Source organism: Sinohyriopsis cumingii, chromosome 7 (genome assembly GCF_028554795.1).
Source record: "Sinohyriopsis cumingii isolate HCF-2022 chromosome 7, ASM2855479v2, whole genome shotgun sequence".
Classification (NCBI taxonomy): Eukaryota; Metazoa; Mollusca; class Bivalvia; order Unionida; family Unionidae; genus Sinohyriopsis; species Sinohyriopsis cumingii.
In genome coordinates, this window is record NC_142967.1 from 37,355,817 (window position 1) to 37,380,616 (window position 24,800).

Genomic DNA, 24,800 nt, shown 5'->3' on the forward strand with positions numbered 1-24,800 from the left:
CGTGACCTCATATGCAAAATTTCTGCGCCTGTTCGGTCACTTTCGGGATGTGACGTCATAGTAGCGACTCCAGCAGCCCAAGTGGGAGTTGCCAGAGTAAAAGACAATACCGTTTTGCGTTGCTTACAGGTGTAATAGAACATTAAGAAAAGCCTGTGGACATATTTTTTTTTCTTTTCCGAAAGATAAAGGCATAATGAAAGAATGGGTACATTATTACAAACGAGTCGTTTTTTGAAAGCAACACCATACAGCACTATGTGCTCGTTACATTTCTCAAAGGAATGTTACGAGAGGGATCATGAAAAAATGGCAGCTCAAAAATACGCAAATGCTTGGCCTAGACTAAAAGTTGGCGCTGTTCCAGATATACCTTTGGACATTTTAAATCCTGGGAAAAGTGTTAAACGTGTGAGTTACGAAAATAGGCAGAAGGACGAGTAAGTGACCACAAAATGCAACAATCAATCCACATATCTTTTATCTAAAACAGCAGTGCTAAAAACAAATCTGATATCCCGACACCCTGGGCCCCTTCTGGTTTTAGTTCCGGCCCATCCTGTATTCAAAGTGAGGTGCCCGTCAGGCTTGTCGAAACAAAATTGTTTGCCTGAGGAGACTTTGATCACGCTGGTGAAATAAGTAAATGTATTTTCAAGATGTTGACATACATGCCATAACATGGCACAATCTAAATCAGATCACCACTGTCCTAGGTGAAATTTAGATTTGATTTTAATCAGATGGAAGCTTTGCTAAAAATAAGATTCTAAACCTGTCGTGTTTTGAGAAAACACAATTTTCAGTAATCTTATAAAAATTAAAAATTAAAAAAAAATGCATTGTATACATGTAGTATGTATAAACGGTAATCTGTAATAATTGGAACTGATATAAAACTATTCTTTGGGCAGTTTAATAAGCAGTGATTGAAAGAAAAGATGTCAAAGTTTCACATTAACTGTCTGACAATAGAAACGGGTGGGGGGGGGGCTATTGACCTCCCCCCTTGCCCCAATGTGCGACCACCCATGAGACGTGCCTTTTCTCCCTGTGATATGCCTTATTATTCCCCCATGACAAGCCCCTTTTGCATATTCTGGTCAGCTCTGGCTAAATTGCAAAATAGCTAAAGTTTTGATTTAAGTACGCAAACAATAAAGCCGGTGTGACTAATGAACATAATCCTTATCCTTGCATTGATCTTGTGAAAAGGACTGCCCTTTGAACATACTTCAAAGAAACCATGTTCGACAGTGTGTGTATGTGTAAGCACCAGCAATTGATTACCAAATAAACGATGCCTATTTTGTTGTTACTTATGATGCCATGGACTTCATTTTAACAGTTCAAATCTGCAGTCACAAGTTACCGTACATGTGACAACTGTTTTTCTCAAGTTTTATGCCCCACCTTATTTCCTTAGGTCTAAGTCTTAATGCATGTAACACTGTTTGCTGAATAAAATATTTATTCAGAATTAGTTCTTTAGGGCCACATATACTGCATGGTATATTTTGTTTTATTCCTTGTAATTTAATCATGGTAATTAAACTTTTCATATACGGTAGAGGAATGTCAGGTGTTAACTGGCCGAGTTTCTTTGGCAGAAATGGAAATGCGATTTTGTTTGCAGAGAAAATTTCAAATTGATCATTCATTTAAGCTAATTGGTGACTTTAATTTTTTTTACTATAGTACTGTTGTAGTTGTTTAAAAAAATCTGAAATTTACTTGAATAATGTTTAATCTTCATGTTTTATTTACTGAAGAAGAAAAAAAAGAAAAAAACTGTTGTATGATATTAATTATTTCGTCCAGTGTCAGATTTAGATGTGTGTGCATGTGATTTGAATTTTTAACATAGCTTTAACAATTTTTCAGTCATATCGCTATGATGTCTGCAGTGTGGCAGTTTAGACTGTGGATTGCATACGTTATATCTATTTATAAATGGTTTGGGGTTGCGGTTTTTTCTTCCGACAAATGAAAATTGACAGACATAATGTAATAATCGGGACTTTGCTGCGCAAAATTGAGAGATATTACGAGATCGGGAGGTAGATGAGGAAATACCCCCAAAATCGGGAGGTTTTTCTCCCAGCTTGAGAGTTGACAGGTATAAATTGTCCGGGCTTGTGGAATTTCATTCAGGACTTTAGTTTATTTAAGTCACCAGCCCGGGGCCTGTGCCTAACAAATTTCTTTTAGCACTTACCAGTACAGTACATAAACTATTATATCAGACTGCAGATTCAACTTTTGAATGTGCAACCCAAATGTGGTCTCCTTCCTTTCTGCCTCGCTCGCCAATGTTTATGTTTGTATTTGAGGACTGGCTAGTATAGCATCACGGTACTACGTGATCTGTCGTCTCATCAAAACTCAGCAATTTACGGAATCGTGGTATCTTCCATGCAATATAATCACTACCCGCTTACGATATTTAATTTATAAACATTGCAGTCGAATTAAAATCTGTAGAGAATTACATACGTAAAAGGAAAATTTTGATTTCTAGTCTCTTTTAAGTTATACATAACTTATTTAAAATGTATTCATACATATCAGTTTCAGATTCAGTATCCTCGGCTGATGTATGAGAATTCATGATATGCTGAAGTTTAATTCCTCATAAGGATTTGTTTGGGTAATATACCAGGCTCCATTACTTTGTTTCTCATCGTTTGCAGATTGCTTATGTATATTTTTAGATGCTTGGACTGGCAGAAGGTTGTTTTGAAGCCACTATCCCATACACAAAAGAGAGAAAACAGTTTGGGAAGAGAATTTTTGATTTTCAGGTAATTCATTAGCATTAACACAAATTAAAGTAAATCTGGAAATATTTAGTTTTTATTAAAATTTAGGACTTGCTCCTATCATTCACAAGTGTTTACTTTTATTAATAAAAACTTACAGATTGTATTTTTATTGATCAAATCTTGTCCAAAGTAGATTGTATTTTTATTGATCAAAACTTGTCCAAAGTAGATTGTATTTTTATTGATCAAAACTTGTCCAAAGTAGATTGTCTTTTTATTGATCAAAACTTGTCCAAAGTAGATTGTATTTTTATTGATCAAAACTTGTCCAAAGTAGATTGTATTTTTATTGATAAAAATTTGTCAGAATTTGATTGTATTTAGTTAAAATTGTTTTTGAATCTTTCATTACAACAAATTTTGTTTGTAATGTGTCTCATGGACTATGGGGTGGACTGTGTATGGGTTTGTGTAAATTAAGTTTCACCTTGCATAATTTCACCAAAAATTCCTTATGTTGCCCTTGAGAGTAAAATTCAGCCTGTTACCTATGAGGTCAAGTGATTGGAAGTCGGGAATGAGCGTGATCTAATCATGGAATATTACTCGTGTATGGTAGCTTGAATTCTGAAGACTGTACCATTATCAGCTTACATAAATGCTGCAGAAAAAAGTTTCTGTATTGTAACATCAGTTCTATCAAATATACCTTCACCAAACCTCACAGAAATGCCACCATTGAATCTACAGAGAAGCCCGATGATTTTAGTGGCAGTAATACAATATTGGTCATTATTGCCTCGGGTCTCAGAACTACACCTTCTGCTCTTGTGGAGCCAAACAAAAGGAGTCAATCCAGTCCTCCCCCCCACCTAAACAGTCTTGGAGGGGTGAGATGAATAAAAGTTAGGGGTGGTCCCTCCACTCCTTATATGCAGTTGAGGACCCTCCACCACAAAAGCATTCATACTGTTCTTTGTGAGGAGTTGGGGGAAGAAGTTACTCCAAGTTAAATTTATTGGAGAGACGATAGAGGCACTAGAAACTACATCCGAAGACCCGCTACCCCAGGAGTAGGAGTTGCCAGCTATAAAGATCTTACTGAACCATAGGACTGCTCAGTTTGAGAGAGATGCACTTTGAAGGTCTCATTACTTTCATGGCATCTTTGGAAACATGATACCAACAACAACAGCTTGCAGTAGCTCCTGGTCCATCGAAACTTGCCAGGAAGCATGTTCATCCCAGTGGATAGTAGTGACAGATAAGTACTGCATTATTAAAATAGGTTTTATCCCCCCCCCTCTACATTTTGTAATCAAAAGATTCAAGATGGAGTTTGTGATGTACCAAAGAAAAAAAGAGAGTAGAGACATTTTACAGTCAGTTGAACATTTATTGAACAGACTTCGACTTTGCTGTTACTGTACAAAGAAGATTCATTTTTAGGGTAAACAGGTGAAATATAATGATCACTATGACTTGATGAAGACAAATAATTCCTATGTAATATTAAAAAATTATTCAGAATTAAATCACTGTTGATAATGAATTAAATATTATCATAATGAAAATGTTTACTCAGATGATATTCTGCATCTAATTTCCTACCATCTGTTTAGAAAAATATATAAATCTTAGAATTAGGAAACGTATTTCATGCGCAGTCACTGGAAAACTTGCACGTGTATTTACAATATTTTTAAATTTCTTGATTAATTACCTGATAACATTAACATTAGGAAATAACCTCCATATATATATATATATATATATATATATATATATATATATATATATATATATATATAGGGAAGTAACTCTTATTGATTAATTCTTTTCAGGTGAAATAAGTTAAAGGAAATTTTACACCTTTTCATTTCGGTAATGCCTTGTGGGTAATTTTTGCTCTTCTGGTCCATCATCCATCCATCTGTTAGCACAAGTTTGTTAACACAACTACTCAGAGGATTACCTTGAAACCATAACCACATTTATCTTGTCGTCTAGTTGGTCCTTAATGAAAATGGTGCCACTCAAATATGTAATATGGTCATATCAACATGAGATTTTCTCTAAAACATGCATGATGATATCTAGTTAGTTCTTAATGAAATTGTTGCTGATCTAACATCCAACTTGGCCACCATGGCAGGTATTTTGAAAATTTTGTTTTTGTTACTTCTCTGGAGGGAAAGTAATATTGACAAGGGGTTTTCACCAGAAGACTTCTAGGTGATCAGATGCCTAATATTACTGCCACAGTGGTCATTTTAAAAATGTTATCACTACTCCTCCTGAATGGAAAGTTGTATCAGCATGGTTTTTTTAATACTAAAAGTCTTCTTAACATGTCTAGTTCGACCTAAGTGAATATGGTGTCAGTCTTAGGTCTACTACGACTGCTACAGCAGCCATCTTGAAAATCTTGTTATCACTACCCATTGTAAACAAAAGTCATATAGTCATGCAGTTTTAACCAAAAGACTTGTAAATGTTATTACACCTACTTCACCTTCATACCTGGTCATATCATTACTGTGCTTTCCACAAATGACTTTGTAAATTGTCTAGTTTTGTTCTAACTGGAAATTGTATAAATCTGATATACAGTATAGCCGTCAAGGCAACCGTGTTAAAAATCTTGTTATTCTTGCTCCTTCAAAACGGAAAGACATAATAGCATAGGGTTTTCTCCAGAAGAATTCTTATAATGTCATGCTGGTTAAGATTTGTAATGGTGCTGATATGACATCCAGCATGGCCTTCAGGTGTTCTTAAATGAAACATCACTTTGACATCTGGGTTTCCATCAGATGACTTCTTATGGTGTCTAGTTGGTCCTATATCAAAATGATGCAAACTGACCCTCAATATTGTTACCTGTACTCCTCCCAAAGGGATGGCTAGATCAGCATGGGGTTTTACCGATAGATTGCCTAAGATGCCTTGTTAGTCCTAAATGAAAATAGTTCCAGTCACACGTTCAGTGTAGTTGCCATGATGGCAGCCTTGAACATGTTGGTGCCACAACTTTCTGTGAATGGATGGCCATATTGATATGGAATTTAACCAAAAAAGACTTCTGAGGTCTACTTGGTCCTAAATGACAATGGTGCAGTCTGACATCCAATATGTCCACCACATCGACTAATTTGAAAATCATGTTATCGCTGCAGATTAATAGAGATGGTTTCAATATTCAGCAGTTAAAAGGAAGAAATGGTCTTATTTTGAATTCCTGTAAACGTTTTTTGGGCCGATAGAGAGTCAGACCCTTCGAGTGATTCTTGTCTCAGAATTTATGCACTTAGCATTATTGGTACACCAAAATGAAAGTTTGACATTTGAGTATTGAGCTTGCTTTCCATTTCATCAATATTTGTTCTTGAAACTTTGTCATCCACATGGATAAATATGGTCAGATAAGAGGTCAGAGATCATTGATACACAGTAAAAATAAAAGTGGTCCTGAAATTGACCCTTGAGGTATTTCAACTGCCATTATGGGATAGATCAGCACAAAGATCTTTTTTAAAACAAATATATTTAAAATATGGGTTAAAACAAGATGGTGTTAAATTAGAACCATGGTAAATTTCTGATTTCTGTAGTAGAACATTGTAATTGACCAGACCTAATACTTTTCAAAAATGTATTTAAGTTGCTATTAACCATTAGATTGATTGATTGATTAATTGATTTATATCTTACAGTTCTAGATCCATATTACCTTGAACCATATGCACTTATGAGTGGACCAAAACAAAGACTGAATTGGCATGCATAATCACCCATGCAACAAATGTGAAGAGTCAAGAGTGAGTTCGCTAGTATTAATATGATCTACTAAGTAAATATACGTGGTCATACTACAGGATTTTATATAATTTTAGTTTCGGACTGAATCAATGCATCTGTATTTTGATTTGGATACCACAGGGCATGCAGCATCAGATAGCTCATGTAGCCACCCAGATCCAGGCAGCCAAGCTTCTAGTGTATAATGCAGCCAGGAGAAAAGAAGCAGGGCTTCCTGTAGTCAAGGAAGGAGCAATGGCAAAGTATTTTGCCTCTGAGGTAATTAATTTGTGTTGCACATTGTTGATTGGTTGCCATAACAATGATTTTACAGGCTACAGCTTTCTCACACAAACATCTTATTCATCTCAACAAATTGTGCCACAGTCTTAACACTGTCGACAGCACCACCACCAGAAAATGGGAAACACTGCTACAACACATTTGTTAGGACCCATCTTGAAAGTTGTATATTCCATCTGGTTGAACATGCTTCTGTGGACTCTAATTTGCCCTGGATTGAACAACATTTGTACACAGTGCATTGGAAAAAAAGGAGGCATTAAGAGCTGTATTGTTAAAGATTCACTCCTATGAGATTAACAAGCTGATGCCTTGGACCAATTTTTAAAAAGATCTGAACTTAAATTATTTCTCTCTCCTAATTTCTGTGTAGCAGACAAACATCTATGGTTAGAGCTAAACCCAGCTATCTTTTTTCATTATAAAAATGAATGTTTTACAACCTTTTCACCAATTTCTCCTGATTTCAAGATATCTACAGTTTTATTGCCAAAAGAAATGAGATTTTGATTTGTTTTTCTGGCAAGATTTGTTGTATTATTTAAGAAAAAATGATGCATCATCAAAATGGGTGTAGTCGTGTTGGCTTTGATAGCCATAAATATTGTTACTGCCTAGTACACTTAATCTCACAAGTGCTGGCTGATCGGCTAAAGAGAATTATTAGATAGGTGTACATGGAGCTGTCACTGGATCAGGTACATTTTATAAAGATTTAAGCCCATGAAATAACAATTTCCGTGTGCATGGCTTTTGAAAATAATGCTGTGCTTGAAAAATCCAATAGCCTGTTCGGGCCCCTCCTGTATACTAAGTGGGGTGCTTGTCAGGCTTGTAAAAAAAAATCTAGTTTTCCTGAGAAACAATGATCACACTGACAAGGTGTGGAAATTTATTTTCAAGATGTTGGAAGACTAGTAAATTATTAATATTTATCCCCATGTATGTCCCTTACCCTTATGAAGATCTCTACTTACCATGCTTTTATTGAAAGCTGTCAACTTTGTGAAAATGCGAAGCATGTTATCTGTTAATGGGAAACAGGTTGCCTGGGTTACCATAACTAGTGCTCACATGGCTTTAACATACTTGTGATTCTAAAATACCACTTTATATATTTATGTGTTAGAATCAGTCTACTTGGGACCAGAACTGTCTCACCAACTGTTGCAACCGGCGCAATGATGCATGGCCGCATAATACAATTAAGGCTAGTTTGTATACATGACATGCTGTTGATTACTTTATTGTTGTAATCTAGAGAGTTTATGCCAAATGCAGGATGTTTTTTCAGGTATTATAAATAAAAAAGGGATCGAATTTGGTTGTGTTGGCTTTTGAGTATTTGATTATAAAAATTGGCTGACCTTTTCTTGAAGTTGAGGTAAAAAGGAAAGACTGACTAAAAATGATTTTGGTAAAGCACTTGTGTAAGTACTCTGAGTTTTATTAATGGTTCTATGTAATTGTTATTGTTTTTGTTCCAGGTGTTTGAAGTTAAGTTGAATGAAAAATAATTCAACTGCCCTGAGCTCACGCTTACTCTAGTGTAATGAAACACTGGTTAAACAAATTATGCAGCACCTGTGAACAACATTCAAAGTGTAAACAGAAACTGTATAAATCATTGTTGAGCAATTAGATTGGCTGACGTCGGGACCTAGAGAAAAACATTGCATTACAGTTTTCAAGATTCGGGTGAATAAGCAACTCAATTTAATTTTAATTTTTTCATATTTGATGTGTATCATTTGCAACATGGTGTGAAAAATAAAGATTGAAAAAGGGGCAATTTTGGGTACATGGAAATTGGAGACCAGGCTTGTGGAGTTTGTGTCAGGGCTTGCAATTTTTTTTTTAAGTCACCATCCTTGGTCCTGTGTCTAAACAAAAAATTCTTTGAGCATTGTAATTTTGAAGCACAGTGGAGTCTTTTGGCTGGTATGCTGTGTCTACTTTTGGTAGCTTTATGTACACGATATGGGCCTCGCAAAGAAGAGAGCTCAATCTTGTCGAGCAACAGTAGCTGCAGTTGCTATATATACTTCATGACAGCACAGCTTCATTCCCAGGCATGACCTTGTAACTTTGACTGGATAATCCTTAGTAAACTTTTAATTTGAAGGCAATAACCAAAGGTGGAATCCCATGGGAATCTCCCTTATCCATGTATAAATGATTAATATTAATATTCATCTATGGTCATCTCATAGTAAAAGAAGTTAATCATTACAGGGTTAATGAGGCAGAATGACCCTGGCAGAGGTTGGATGCCATTATATTTCCTCCTCCTGGTACATCTTCTTATGTTAATGTTATGGGATTGTTGTTGTTGTTGTTTCTGTTGTTGTTGCTGTTGTAGGGTTTAACGCCTTTTTTCAGCACACAATAGGCCATACATGGCAGGCAGTATTAATGGTGGAGGAAGAACCCGGGAAGAACCACCGACCCATGAGAAACTACTGGCAAGCTTTCTCACATACCCACATTGGCTGAATCTGAGACTCAAACCCACGCAGACAGAATGTTATGGGGTAATTTATATGACAGAAAAAAACATTTTTTTTCTAACTAATGATTTGCAATGTTCTGATTGTTTTTTATATCCACTTTGTTTCCATCATTTATCTGAATAATCATTGAACATTCTCTTTTTAGGAGTAAGATGCAGTTTCTCAATATAGTCTTTATGACAGCTTGACCAACGGAATATTGTTTTTACTATTATTATGAACATAAATACAGCAGTTGCCCTTGTGAGGTCACCCTTCTGTAATGTAGATGTGGCCATATACAAAGCTTGGCCTCAGAAGAGTGGTAACAAATAGTACTGTTTATTTGGTTCTGGGGAAAAAATAATACCAGCGTAATTTGATCCAGGGCAAGATGGCCTAACATATAGGGTAACTACTCCATTTATATCTAAACAACCAATGAAAATTTTATACTCAATTCATCATCACTTTACAACATTAGAGAATCACATTAGTGTTATATTTATATAAATTTATGTGTTTCAGATTAAACGTATACATTTTAAACCCATGAAATCAATTTATTCTCAGGCTCATTTTTTTAAAGATATAAATGTTAAATACCAGTACTAACATGGTACAGATTAGCTTTAGGGGAGCTGGAAGCCAACTTTAATGACAGTAATTATCCCAAGACATGCCTAGGATGCATTCAGTTCAGCAGATAATTGAAGCTACACAGCTTCCCTAGCATAAACATTTGCTAAAATTTCTCATCGTGGATGTAGTCTTATGATCAAGTGTGGCCTTTTGATTGGAAAAATACTGTCAATTCCTTTGCTTTATATGTTTAAAATGGAAAGTATGTGCATGTCTGTGTTTGATATAAAACGTGTGAGGGAAAATCTGCTTTTAGTCGGTGACTTTTGTTTCCATTACCTTTCGAAAATCTACTCTGCCACATTTGAATGCACAGTCATGAAACTTGATGGGTGTATTCACTTTTGAGTGTACTATTCAACATAGACGAAAGTATATCACAGTGACCAATTTTTTATGTTCCATTTGACTACTTTTAATTTGTACATTCTTCTCAGTTTTGCTGATACTGCTGTATGTAGTCATAAAACTTCATCTTGGAGGGTATTAGCTGCAAAGGGCAAAGGTAGGTTATAGTGACCTATTTTTATTGCTTATTATATTTATAGTGTGACTATTCAAATGTCTGCTCTTGGTTAGTCATTTTACCTGTTGAATATTTACTATTTACAGGTTGCTGCCCTAACAGCCTCCAAGTGCATAGAATGGATGGGAGGTGTGGGTTACACTAAGGACTATCCTATAGAAAAATTCTTCAGAGACTGTAAAATAGGTATGAAACATGCAAAACGTCATTGCTGTTTTAAACACTCTTATTTTCAGTGGGAGTAAACTTTTTAACATTATTGGTCAATTATCTGATATACAGATTCCTTTTTTGTTAAAGTTGATCTGAGGATGTTTTGTTGAATACAAGACAGTGTGATCATTGAGGATGTTTTGTTGAATACAAGACAGTGTGATCATTGAGAAGCAGGATCATTCACCTATCTACTTGCTTAGATTTCATTTTTTTTTAAATCATGCACATAGGGGGTCTCCCAAAATAGATACAAAATTGTGTTCTTTACAATATTAATCATTATTAAAAGTATGGCCTCTTTTTTTCACTGAATGCTATTAATAGTACTGGAAAACTTCTCAGCATGAGTACATTTATTGACTGAGCTGAGGAAGAAGCACTTAGTGGGATTAAGTAACATCCCTAATTTTGCCAACCGTTGTTAATTTGTTGGCACATACATTGGCAAAATATATCCTCAGCAGCAGAGAGGGTGAACAGACCACTTAGGGGAATGGTCACCCTTGTGTTTTACCAAAAAAAATAGTGACCACTCATAGAGGTCAATTACCACGTCTACGATTATTGTTTGTCCCAAACAGAATTGTAGACGCCCCTCTCTGCTGCTATCAATATTGGGAATCATCATCTGAATCATGGGAATCTTCATCTGTTTCATCTTCATCTGAATCTTCGGAATTTGTTCTATGTTTCAAGTAATATTCAAGTTCTGATGGTGGTTTTTCTATTTTGGGATTTATGTTCTTTCTGTGTTTATAATATATCATCAAACTTCTGTATTCCTCTTCTGCTGATATTAATTAAATTATTATGTTATAATAAAATGGTACATCCAGAATCTCATACTGCAAGAACAGCTCGAGAACGATTAGAAACAATTAAAAAATTTCTTCCTGTCAGAGACTCATTTAGAAAAAATCTGCAAGCGCAGCAAGAAGCAAAAGTTGAGTTTGAAGAAGACACTAAAAAACTATTTAAACCCGTCACTGCAGCTACTGAACAAGTTACAACTGTCATCAAAGAAGATCTTCTTCCGGTATCAAAACAAACTGCGGCGCAGGCTGAAAAAATAGCAAGAAGAACCAAACAAACAAAAAAGATTTTACGAGACCTTCCAACTGGCATAGCCGCAGCTCAACCTCCACCTGTTGGTGAGGAAATACTTGAAGGTATTGGAGAACTTCGTACTGAAGTCGCCGATGTGAGAAAAAAACTTGTATCTAAATCCAAACCAGCAGGAGAAAACGTAGAATTAATTGCAAAATTTAACGAAGGAGTTGTTGAGGAAATTAGAAATATTAAAAGAGAGAGATTACCTGAGATGATATTAGATAATATATCTAATAAATCTAGTATTTTAAAACCCCGTTATGAAAAAACAAATGATGATAATTTCATTAAATGGATATATCGCGTATATTACAACAAAAAACAAGCTAGAGGTCTAGAATACGAAAGACTTAATGAAGAAGTAAAAAGACTTTATAGAGAGAGACGGGAACAACCAGAACAAGGAGAGTCCTACCAGTATCAGCTTCCTCCACCTCTGCAACAAATAGAACAACAACAATCTTCTTCGCCGCAGCAAAGGTTGAAGTCGGAAATTAAAAGGACTAAAGAGCTAATTAAATTACTATCCTCGAAGAAAATTTCTTCGCCTTTACGTACAATTTCTTCACCGGTTGTAACATTTACACCGACAGGTTCACCACATGGATTTCGAGAAAGTGACTCACCCCCGGACACCACTGAAGTACTTACTCCGGTAATGCAACCACCAGTATTTAAAACACCTCAAGATGAACCTAAAACAGGATCTGGTTTATGTCCTGATAATATCATCAATGACGTGTCACGGTTAGAAGTTCTCATAGGAGGAAAACGTGCTGGAAATAATTCACCAGAAATAACCAATGAAGCAGCTGATATTTGTCGGCGACTATTTCAAGGTGGTATCATGGATATTGGCGTTTACCGAGAACTTATTGATGAGCTCGTTGATGACTAGTTGTTAGATAAATGGTAAATAAAATAAGATGATTGTGCATGATAATCATCGTAAACCCACACAGGTTAGAGCGGTAAACTCACGATTACCAATCTATAGTGTTATTTACGGAAATGGACTTGGTGATGTCATTCGAGGATTATTCACGAGGATAGCTCCAAAAGTAGCGCCTGTTGCAAAACAATTATCGATGAAGGCTATTGATATTGTTCGTGATAAAGCTCCTGGTGCAATTGTCAATGTTGCTGGTAAGGCGTTCTCGGCGATCAAGGAAAGACTAGCACGATTATTGCGACGAAAACAACAACCACCGGTGAAACTGGCAAGTACTGAGGTGATGCCCTCAGACGTAAGTAAAATAATAAATCAGGCTGCAAATCAAAAACTAGCGGCGATATCTGAAGAAGCAGAAAAAAATATAACAGCAAATTTAATAGCAGGGAGCGGTCTTCGTCGACGATGATCATCATTTGGAAAAATGGTAACTATAATAAAAATGTTCAGGCGCGAATCAGACCCAGCATTTGATATGGAGGCACCTGTCCTTAAGTACGAGTCAGTACGTGATTATCAATTTTATTCCTATGACGCAAGACTACCAAATCAGCGGGGGAGAATCGAATTACAGGTTCATGATACAAGTAGATATTTCTTGCCCGCTGAGGCGTTTATTGAAGTAGAAGGTAGACTTGTAACGAATGTTGTAGCTAATACGCCATATGCTGCTAATTTGCGTGTTGGTTTTGTCAACAACGGGATCATGGCATTATTTAGTGGCGCCACATACATGATTGATGGAAAAAATATTGAATCAGTTCAGAATGATGTCGACGTTGCTACAACAATAATTGGTCTGGCGAGATATTCTGACGACTTTACAAGATCAGCCGGTCCAACAATGATGTTTGCCAAAGATATTACCAACAACGCTGATCATGTTCAGTATACCAAAATACAAGCAGAACGAGATACTGCAGTTGATCCACAGCCAGTTGACTTTGAACACGCAGCCAGACCAGCTGCTGCTTTTGATATTATAAAAAGTGTTAATGCGACTTACAACTTGGGATTTGCAACACGCCGAGCGGCGTTGTCGGGAGATGATAGAAATTTTTCGTGTGCAATTCCATTATCACACATCTTTGGATTTTGCAGAAATGTTAGAAAAGTCATCTTTGGAGCTAAACACACAATTGTGCTCGTAAGAAAAAGTGATGATAATGATGCAATCTGGCGAGGTGCTGGTGTTGCCGAGGGTAAAGTAAATATATCAAAACTTTCATTGTGGATGCCAGTAATGACTCCATCTATTACTGAGGAACAAAAATTACTATCTTTTATGGATCAAGGCGGCAAATCATTGCTATCATGGTTAACAGTAACCACAGATGCTGCTCAAAGCAATATTAATGGTTTATTTACATGGCATATAGCATCACAACAGGGTGTTTCTGCACCACGACATATTTTTTATTGCACTACAAGATAATGCTCGGACGAATAATCAAGAACGTTCACATATGATATTTGATAACCTTGGAGTTAATGAAGTTTCCTTACGGATAAATGGACATCAAGAACCAGCCGAGGATATACAACTAAATTTTGATCAAAATCATGTAGCGCGCGCATATCATCGTTTAATGTCATTCATGGGACGTGATCAAAATATAGATACCGGCTTGCAAATATCACAACTAGATTTTACAGGTCTATATCCGATTTATTATTTTTCACTAGAACATCTTGATTTATCCAAACAATCTGTTGTTGATATACACTTTCGAGCTCATGTTACTAACCCTCCTCCTGATATACCCGGTCCACCAGTTGTTCCCGGCTTCTACAGAGCGATCGCGGTCATACTTAGCGACAAGGCCATGTTACTTGAAGGTGGCAGTGGTCGAATGAGGGTCTTTGATGCACCGGTGGAAAATCTTTAATCGTGTTATTTAGAAAAATATATTTTATATAAAAATGTCGTATAGTCATGTTAATGTTACTCTGACCCCGGGTCAGGTAAAAAAAGCTTCAATCAAAAACCGCCAACAAATGCGGAACTAAAATATCACTAAAACGAGATCATATTAGTGGTGGTCCAAACAAATTATCGTTGACAAATAATCAGATTAAACATTTCAATAAAGCCCTAGAATCAAAAACTGGAGTTCAATTCCATCTCTCCCCGAGCGCCATCAAAGACATGGTTAAAACGGGTGGTATATTTCCACTTCTTGCGGCTATTCCGGCATTAATAGCTGCGTCTGCTCCAGCCGTAGCAAAAGCGGCCGCGTTAGGTGCTGTTGGAACAGCCGCTGGAATGGCACTAAAGAAGGCAACAGGGCGAGGATACAAAAAAAAGGGACGCGGTCTAAGATTGCCGGGATCTCGTTGGGGGAGAGGCCTAAGGCTTCCAGGATCATTTCGTTAAACGTTCCAGCATCAAATTTTGATTTACTTGATGCTGCTAAAAAATTAAAAATATCCGCCTTTAGAGGTGTTTTTATGCGAGATCAATTACCGAAACAACCAAACAAACTAGAAACAGGTATTATTAATCTTGACAAACGTTCTGGACCTGGTACTCATTGGGTATCATACGCGATTGATCCGCGTGGAATTGTTTATTTTGATTCGTACGGGTTAGCTCCACCTGTTGAATTTATCAAGTATGTCGCACCACTCCACGCAACAACCAGAGGTTCCAAAGTTTGGTATTCAACGCTACCCACACAAACAATGACAGATCCGCCAATATGCGGCCATGAAGTAATTAATGTACTCGACGCTATATCAAAATCATCCAGGCCGCCACATAAAGTCGTGCACGATTATACAAGCAACCGATTTGTTGCGCGTAAAGCATTTTAAACAACGGATCTTATTATAATGGTTGACATCTACGGAACATCTTCTACTAGTAAGAAAATAAAATCCGACGTTGATCTGTCGAAGTATGCGACTAAAGATGACCTCGCTGATATCATGAACCTTGCTGGAGTTGATCCAGATGAGGTTGTTATTTTTCAAGATCGATATGGTAAACTAAAAACCAGCAATATCAAATGGAATGATATAGTCCGGCGAGTACTCGGTGCAGTTGCAGATAATATTCCCGTGTTTACTGACGGTGGTAGAATCAGAGATTCAAGTATGTCACTTAAAACCATCAGAGATGAAATTACAAAAAGTGTTGCTAATCGCGTGAGAAACACCGGTGACACAATGACAGGTGAACTTAGCATGAACGGGAACAAAATAGTAGCTGTAACAGCTCCAAAATCTGACAACGACGTCGCAAACAAACTATACGTCGACGACGTGGATGGAAAACTATCCACGCTACGGGCCAAATATGATGTTCACGTAAACGCGTTCACAAATCTTCGCAGAAATTTTAGAAAAATTAATGAAACCGCAGAAGATTTTTTTGGTAATCCGTTGGTCGCTGATATAAAACTCGTTGATATCAAAACTGACCTAGACACGATCAAACAAAGACAGCAAAACATCGTAGCGGGAATTCCTGAGATTGTCAACAAAACAAATTTGATTAAAATTCCAGCTGCAATAACTCCCGGGCATATCACAAACATCGTATGCACGGTATCATCGGGATTTGCAACATGGTCGCAGCAAAATAATACTGTCAAATATACCGCAACAGTCACTGGCGTGTACAGGCTATCTGTGTTTAGTGCTGCAAAATTTGAAATATTTACAACGTTTCCATGGCGTCATTCCACCGACAGGTTTTCCGGGGTTGTATCTGTTGTATTAAATAGCGGAACCGAAGAAATATTTATTCTGGAAGCAGATGATAAGAAATTAACCGCAACATCCTTCTGGTGGTGTTTGGAATTTGTAGCTGAAACACCTCAATTGGTTACTGCATAAAAATATATATGGACGGTGCACAATACAGATACAATCAAGCACGTGAATGGCAGGCGGCGCTAAAAGATCAAGTCGATCAATATACAGTAAAAGTAAAAAAATATCGACGACGATTGGTTATCGTTGATGTGATTGTTTATTCAGTATCCGCTGTTGTTGCTGGAACCGGTGTAATATTATCAGCGTTGACAACGATGGCACCAGTAGCTGTAACTATCTGTATTTCAGCAGCAACAGCTATTGCAGGTGTGCTTGGTATCATCACAAAAAAATATGTACTTGTACGAACGAAAAATTATCCGATTACAAAATAAAATTACACACAACGACGGTAGCATACTCGAAATTATCCTCGTTGTTATCAGCGAGTCTCAGTGATGGAATTATATCTGATTTCGAATTTTCAATGATAACCAAAATATACGACGAAGGTATCGGTATTAAAGATACAAGTATCAATAATGACAGAATTACTCCAGCAGATCGTGACCAACACAACTCCGCCAAAGATAACGATGATCTCGGTAAGTTCAACTAATCCTGAATTTAGTGTTAATTTTCCTACTGCAATTCCAGTAAAAGAAATAGCACTAGCACAATTACGAGTATATTACAGCTGGCCAAATATCAGATCAAAATCATTTAATGGTACACCAGCAAATAATTCGCTTGTATTTACTAACAAGAACAAACCCGATGGAACACCTGACTGGGTTGTTGTTGGAATACCAACTGGCAGTTATGAGATTGAAGAGATCAGTGAGGAATTTGCGCGTAGAATAAAATCAATAACAGGAAAAGAATCAAAAATATCAATTAATGTTCATGAGCCGACGTTGTCCTCGACGGTTGAAATAAACTCGCCTGATTATGCCGTTGATATTTATCAATCTTCAATCAGATCAGTGCTAGGATGGCCTGAAATTCCCCCGGTGCATGAAGGACCACCAGAACCAACTCGGGATGATTTTATCACAGATGAAGCAAAATTTATGATAGTTCCTGAATATAGAGGTAAATATCCGTGGATCCAGACTAGTGGTTTTTCCATGTTTACAATTACTCCTGATGGTGACATTCCTAAAATAATAAATAATGTACGTAGTGTTCATTCAGATGCTAGAGTAAATCCACTCGTTGATGAAGAATTTATTAAATCATATTCTGATCCTGTTAATTTTGAATTTAAACAATCAATCAACAAACTACGAAATTTCTTTACTGATAGCTACAGCGATGACGTAAAACAAAAAATCATTGAGACGATAAAACATCTAAATCAGGTCATATCAGATATTAGATACGTTAATAAAACTATCATTGTGAACATGGTTAGACACGGTGATGAAAATATTGATAATTATAAAGCTAGACCATGGTTTCTCAATCATTACAAAATAACTGAACAACAATTACCAACATTTGTAATACCGGGGATTGATGCTAGAGAACTAGTAAAATTATTAAACGATCTTATCAACGAAAACTTCCCTAAAATACTCGATGCATGGAAAAAACTAGCACCACCTCCAACTGTTCTCAGATATGATAATGATCCACACGGCGGCGGAAGACACGTATCCCCGCGGATCGTTAATATAACACCGACGGTCGCGGTCAATCTGGTTTGTGACGTAATCGATGGCAGCTATCAAATAGATCTCGGAAGATCAAATCAAGCTCAACAAGGATACATCCTGTACACGTTCACACCACAAGTTCCCCCTGGAAGTTTAATCGTGCAAGAACCAACTAATCCCGTGTATTTGCGGTGTCACAATAATATGTTAACGCGAATCAATTTTAAACTCACAGACCACCTTAATCGCTTGATTGACATACGTGAAGAAGAGCTTGTAATAAATCTGTATGTAAAGTCGTAAGACTTCCGTCGTAAGGACTTCCGTCTTAAGGATTTCTGTCTAAGGACTTCCGTCGTAAGGATTTCTGTCTAAGGACTTTTGTCGTAGATCTTCAGAATCAAATTCGATCAACTTAAAAAAATATTTTATTATTACTGGCACAAATTTGTGTTTGGTACAAATTAATCGGCCTAGGCAACTAAAAAAGCTAGTCGATGAAAGTAAAATTAAAATTTCTATCACAAAAAAAAAATAATATTTATTAATTTTCCTGATTTTTACTGAAATTGTACAAATTACATGATTTTGACTACCAACTACCCCCTCAGAAACATAAAAATGCACAAACTACTTGATTTTGACTACCAACTACCCCCTCAGAAACATAAAAATGCACGAACTACTTGATTTTGACTACCAACTACCCCGTCAAAATCAAGAAAGTTCTAACCTTGTCAGATTGTTCCTAACAAATTTTATTTATTATAAATTAATTTTATTTATTAATAATATTATTTTTACTGAGATTTTTATTTTTTTTTTACTAAAATACAACGAAATTGCTCAATTTTCCTGATTTTGACTACCAACTACCCCGTCAGAAATCAAGTAATTCGTGCATTTTTCTTTGATTTTGACTACCAACTACCCCGTCAGAATCAAGTAATTCGTGCATTTTTCTTGATTTTAGTAAAAAAAAAATAAATTAATTCAGTAAATAAATAAATTAATTCAGAAATAAATAATTTGTAAAATTAAGAAATTTGTACAATTTTATGTTTTTGATGGGGTAAATGGTAGTCAAAATTAAGAAATTTGTACAATTTTATGTTTTTGATGGGGTAAATGGTAGTCAAATTAAGAAATTTGTACAATTTTATGTTTTTGATGGGGTAAATGGTAGTCAAAATTAAGAAATTTGTACAAATTTGTTAAATTTCAGTAAAAAAAACCAAATTACTAACCCATCAAATTCAGAAATAATATTTCTGATCAAAGATCTCAGTCATCTTCATCGGAATTACTACTTTGGATCGTTTCACCAGTAACGAAGTTACCTTGGATCGTTTCACGATCTAACATTATTTTTCTTAATAGTCTTATACGGGTACTAATCGTTTTCTTTGCCTCATACTCGTGGGATAATAACGACTTAATTCTTTCTACGGCGGTAGAAAGAGGAACGAACTCCTTCACATGATCATCTTCTACGGTAGCTAGCGACTGAAACATTGCCGATTGAATCCGTTTCATGAGCCTGTATTCAGATGATAGTGTGTGTGTCCCCATGGTTTTACGTTCTTGTAAAATCTCAAAGTCAGAAACTATTTTTTCAGGATTAAGTTCATCAGATATATTAATTCCATCTTTTTTCAATTTTTTAATAGCGACAATTACATCATTGATATTTTCATGGTTCATTATATAATATATAAATCTTTAAAATAAAAAAAAATATCCCTAGAACACCTATCGAGTGTATTAGCGAGTTCGTCGGGATGTTTCAGGGACAGCACAACCAAGAACTCGTAGCTTGCCACCGCAATCTACCAAGTTCATTAGGCAAATATTCCCTCTACGAGAGCCCCTAACCCGCCAAACAACGGTCTAGAGGCCCAAGAGGGAGGACAGCACAGTCCTCATTAAACTCGTAGCTTGCCACCGCAATCTACCAAGTTTATAGGATATACATATAACATATAACTAACTAAGGACAGCACAGTCCTCATTAAACTCGTAGCTTGCCACCGCAATCTACCAAGTTTATAGGATATACATATAACTAACTAAGGACAGCACAAGGACAGCACAGTCCTCGTTAAACTCGTAGCTTGCCACCGCAATCTACCAAGTTTACAGGATATACATATAACATATATACAATGAAATGGTTATATACAATGAATGAAGAGCCCCTATCGAGTGTATTAGCGAGCTCAGATTATGAATGAAACGGCACTAACTAAGGACAGCACAAGGACAGCACAGTCCTCATTAAACTCGTAACTTGCCACCGCAATCTACCAAGTTTAGAGGATATACATATATACAATGAAATGGTTATATACAATGAATGAAGAGCCCCTATCGAGTGTATTAGCGAGCTCAGATTATGAATGAAACGGCACTAACTAAGGACAGTACAAACATGTACGCTCAGCAAAATCACACCCACAATAATTAATCCAGTGGGTGATACGAAAATATGTATCAACCACAAGTCAATATTGTGGTTGGGAATTTGCTGAGCGGGGGAGGTTCTTGCGGTTCCCCCCACTATTATAAAAATCGCAATTATGCGCACCACCGACAAATTGTCAGCCATGGGGATTCGATCCTGGACCGCGAGCGTCACAGTCCAATACCATACTGATCGAGCTATCAAACATTGTTATGAACATATGTTTCGGAAGTTAATATATAGCTAAGGAACCAATATTTACACTAAACAGCGGTTTCTGAATAATAACAGTTTCTGTATTTAACAGTTTCTGAATAATAACAGTTTCTGTATTTAACAGTTTCTGTATTTGTAGCGGTTTCTGAATAATAACAGTTTCTGTATTTATAACAGTTTCTGAATAATAACAGTTTCTGTATTTATAACAGTTTCTGAATAATAACAGTTTCTGTATTTATAACAGTTTCTGAATAATAACAGTTTCTGTATTTATAACAGTTTCTGAATAATAGTTTCTGTATTTGTAGCGGGTTTCCCAAGTAGACTGAGAATCAATAATAATAGTTTCTGTATTTGTAGCGGGTTTCCTAAGTAGACTGAGAATCAATAATAACAGTGGCATTAATGCACCAGTCAAAGAACTTTCCAGAATGTAAGTTCAGTGAACACACAACTGCAGGTCGATTACAATGAGCAACGATTTCTGTTTCACACACAGCTTCCTACGGATCAATAACATTATCATGTGTTGTATGATGGGAAAATATTTAAAAAACATAAATAATACTTCTACGAGTAATTAGTTACGATGTAATTAGTTAAACTGACTAATTACGATCATAAAAAACCAACCATCTACGAAGAAAACTATATATTACAAAGTAATCTCCCCTTATATACTAAAAAATTCAGTAGTGTATGGAGGACCTACTGTGACATAAATTAAAAAATTAATTCAATGTGGTGATGATAGTTAATAATGTGGTGATGATAGTTAATAATGTGGTGATGATAGTTATTGATACTTAAAGATAATTTTCTGCTTATATTTTTTCGAGAAGGTGGTTTTATACATATTTTCTGCCACTCTTTGTACTGATTGCGGGTGAATATCAAAATATTTCGCAGCAGAAGATATTGAACGAAACATAACTTTTTCGCCAGTTTCTATGTTTGAGGAAATTACCGCCCTCTTTCCGATTGTCTTACATCTTCCTGTATTACCACATGCAGAGTTCACGCCTTGCGTGACAATACGAAGGTTGGATAAATTATTGTTTTGAGGATTTCCATCAATATGATCAATAACAAGACCGTCTTTGATCAAACCCTTGTGACACTCGTACGTAAATCTATGGCACAGATAATGTTTCTTCCCAACAGTAAATGTGAGATAACCAGCATTAGTAATATAACCAACTTGTTTCTTCAACTTGCAGTGTCTGATGATACCATTAATATTTGATTCATAGTTTGTTATGACAGGATGTGGGACAAATATATTTTGCTCCATTATAATAATATTATATGTTTAAATCATTGTTTGTCTGAAATCTTGATATATAATCCCTCACGGATTTTATAGCGTTTTCACCGCTATTATTTTTTTTGTCATAATATCTTTTAAGCTCTCTGAACCGTTTCCCGCCGCACTTCCCACATAATTCTGTCTTTCCTCGCACTCCAATACCACACCGTAGACATGGTATTGGTCCTAGACTTCCTCGTCGTATGTTTTGTGAGTGCATCCAACAAAATTCCTTTCTACAGGATTTGTTGCATCGATTTACTGAGCCGATCATCAACCATCTGCATTGGGACATTGTATATATATATATAATTTTCTTTATTTAAATATTTGTTTTAATTATATGAACGAGTTTGAGAGATTATCCCAAACTAGGCCTGTTAAGTATAAATTCAACCTTGACAGATTATCTTCTGACTTGCCAGTACGAGATCTGGTTGATCCGAAAAATAAAAGTTTGATCTCGAAAATTCACGACGCCAAGAAAGAATTTTACACGGATGGTGCATCTCATACATGGTCAACGTTCAAGATTATACGCAACACTGACTTTGTCACGGACGCTACAATGAATGACAAACGAGCGGCAACTATCATTAACTACATCGCTGAATACGAGGGCAATCAAAAATATTTCTTCAGAGTAAAATTTATTGTATTAACAGAAACAGATAGTTGGATTATCCGTGACAAATATGATCCTGTCCTTGGTAATAATAAAACTATCATATTAAGTAAAAATTCCAGACCGGGTCTACTGACAGGTATTGACAAACCGTATTATGAGCGAGCATATCCTGTAACGGCGGTTATTTATGGAATCTATGAGATAAATAAAAAACCTAACGTTGATAAACTAGCGCCGATGAAATTTTCAAGGTTAAATTGTGTGGCCGAACGAGTAATAGAACACTTTAGAAACGCGATGCGTGGAAATGGATTAACTGATTTAAGGCGTGAAAAAATAAACTCGTGGGCTGATTCAGTTAAGGATACCGGTGCTACAATAAAAGATGTTGCTGAACTAGGAAAACTATTAAAATTTCCAATAACTGTGGCGACAATAACGGGAGAAGTACTGTACCAGTCGAAATATAAATCGAAGGGAGCTCCAATAAATATTATCGATCATAACGCGCACGCATGGACTAACGCGGTAACAATATTTCCACGTGATCGAACTGTTAGATTTTATCACACAGATAGTATGTTTGATTTTATTAACGAAATAAGTAAAAACGATCCTGTATCAGTATGGTTATTTAAAAGTAATGAGGAGGGTGAATTTGATCAGTTTGTCAAACCGAACGGTGAAATATATCGCACAGAATCCCTCCATGACGAGATGAAAAATCTTGCGACGTTTTTACAGTGCAAGCACGCGGAAAATACTGACAAATTACTAACTAATTGTTTTACCGTTCCATCTGTTGCGGCTCATTTCGCCAGAGAACGAAATTCATGGAAACCAACACGATTTGATTTACTCGAGGACGTACGCGCAAGTTGCGTCGAATATGGACATGGCGGATTATGGAATACCAAATACAATTACAATGATGTTATTTCGGTTGATATGGTTGCATGTTATCCAGGAAGTTTTCTGGGATACGGAGATTGTTCTACGTACTTTGAAAGATTCGGTCATCCTACAAACGAGATGACGCGAGTGGCAATTAATGGACCATTACCTGATTTTGATCTGACTGGATTCGCCTGTATTGAATCATTCGAGTTTAATGAAAATCTTCACAAGATTTGTTATGTTTGGTTTGGCAGACATTTTTGTGAAAAACGTTGGGCACCTGTAGTTTTGTTGCGATATATGCTAGATTGTATGATACTGACATCGTTGGTGGTCAGTGAGGCAATTATATCATATCATGCACAGACCAAAGTTTGGTTGCCCATGTCAGATTCTGAAGTTATCAGCGAGTTTAAGGAAAAATATCCTGATATTTCCGAAGATGATATTCCTAATAAACTCAAAACCGCAAAAGATCTCGGTAGAAAAATTATAGGTAAATTTACTCAAGGTGGTGCATATGATTATAAAAGACATCACGCACGATTAATTCTAGATGATGCCGAGTACGATTTTATAATCGCTGATACAACGGCGAAAAATACGTTTGTAAATCGAGAGAGTGTTTATTTATCCGACGGAACAAAATTAGGTACGATCGTTAGTTACATAAATGACGTATCCCCACAATATACTCATCTAAGATCTTCCATGTTGGCTTATGTTTCTATAAATTTATTATCGATGGTTAATAGATTTCCTGAGACCGCAGTCAGAGTCGCAACAGATTCGTTTTATATTTCAAGTAAATATTTAGAATCTGTTATGAAATTTACAAGTAATGATGAACGATGGGGTTCGTGGAGAATAAAAAAGGAACTATTACACAATTATGTAGAATCAGCAGATGTTCCAGTGAGAGATTTTTATCGTGAGGGTAATAAAATATCAGAAATGTCGAAGGCACCATCGTTGAGTGATCCAATAACCAGATATAAGACAGTATATCTCAATGGACCTGGTGGATGCGGCAAAACAACTCGAACGATTAAT

At 36.2% G+C, this 24,800-nt stretch overlaps 1 protein-coding gene across 4 annotated transcripts in view; it reads left to right on the forward strand.

Moving 5' to 3' along the window:
• LOC149795036 (short/branched chain specific acyl-CoA dehydrogenase, mitochondrial-like) overlaps positions 1 to 24,800 on the forward strand; it is a 52,975-nt gene that overhangs the window by 21,003 nt on the left and 7,172 nt on the right. For all 4 annotated transcript variants that reach the window (XM_089964708.1, XM_089964710.1, XM_089964709.1 and 1 more), the window contains exons 8-10: positions 2,715 to 2,804; positions 6,708 to 6,845; positions 10,616 to 10,715. In XM_089964708.1, coding sequence (XP_089820834.1) covers positions 2,715 to 2,804; positions 6,708 to 6,845; positions 10,616 to 10,715 — 328 coding nt within the window. The remainder of the gene's footprint in view (positions 1 to 2,714; positions 2,805 to 6,707; positions 6,846 to 10,615; positions 10,716 to 24,800) is intronic.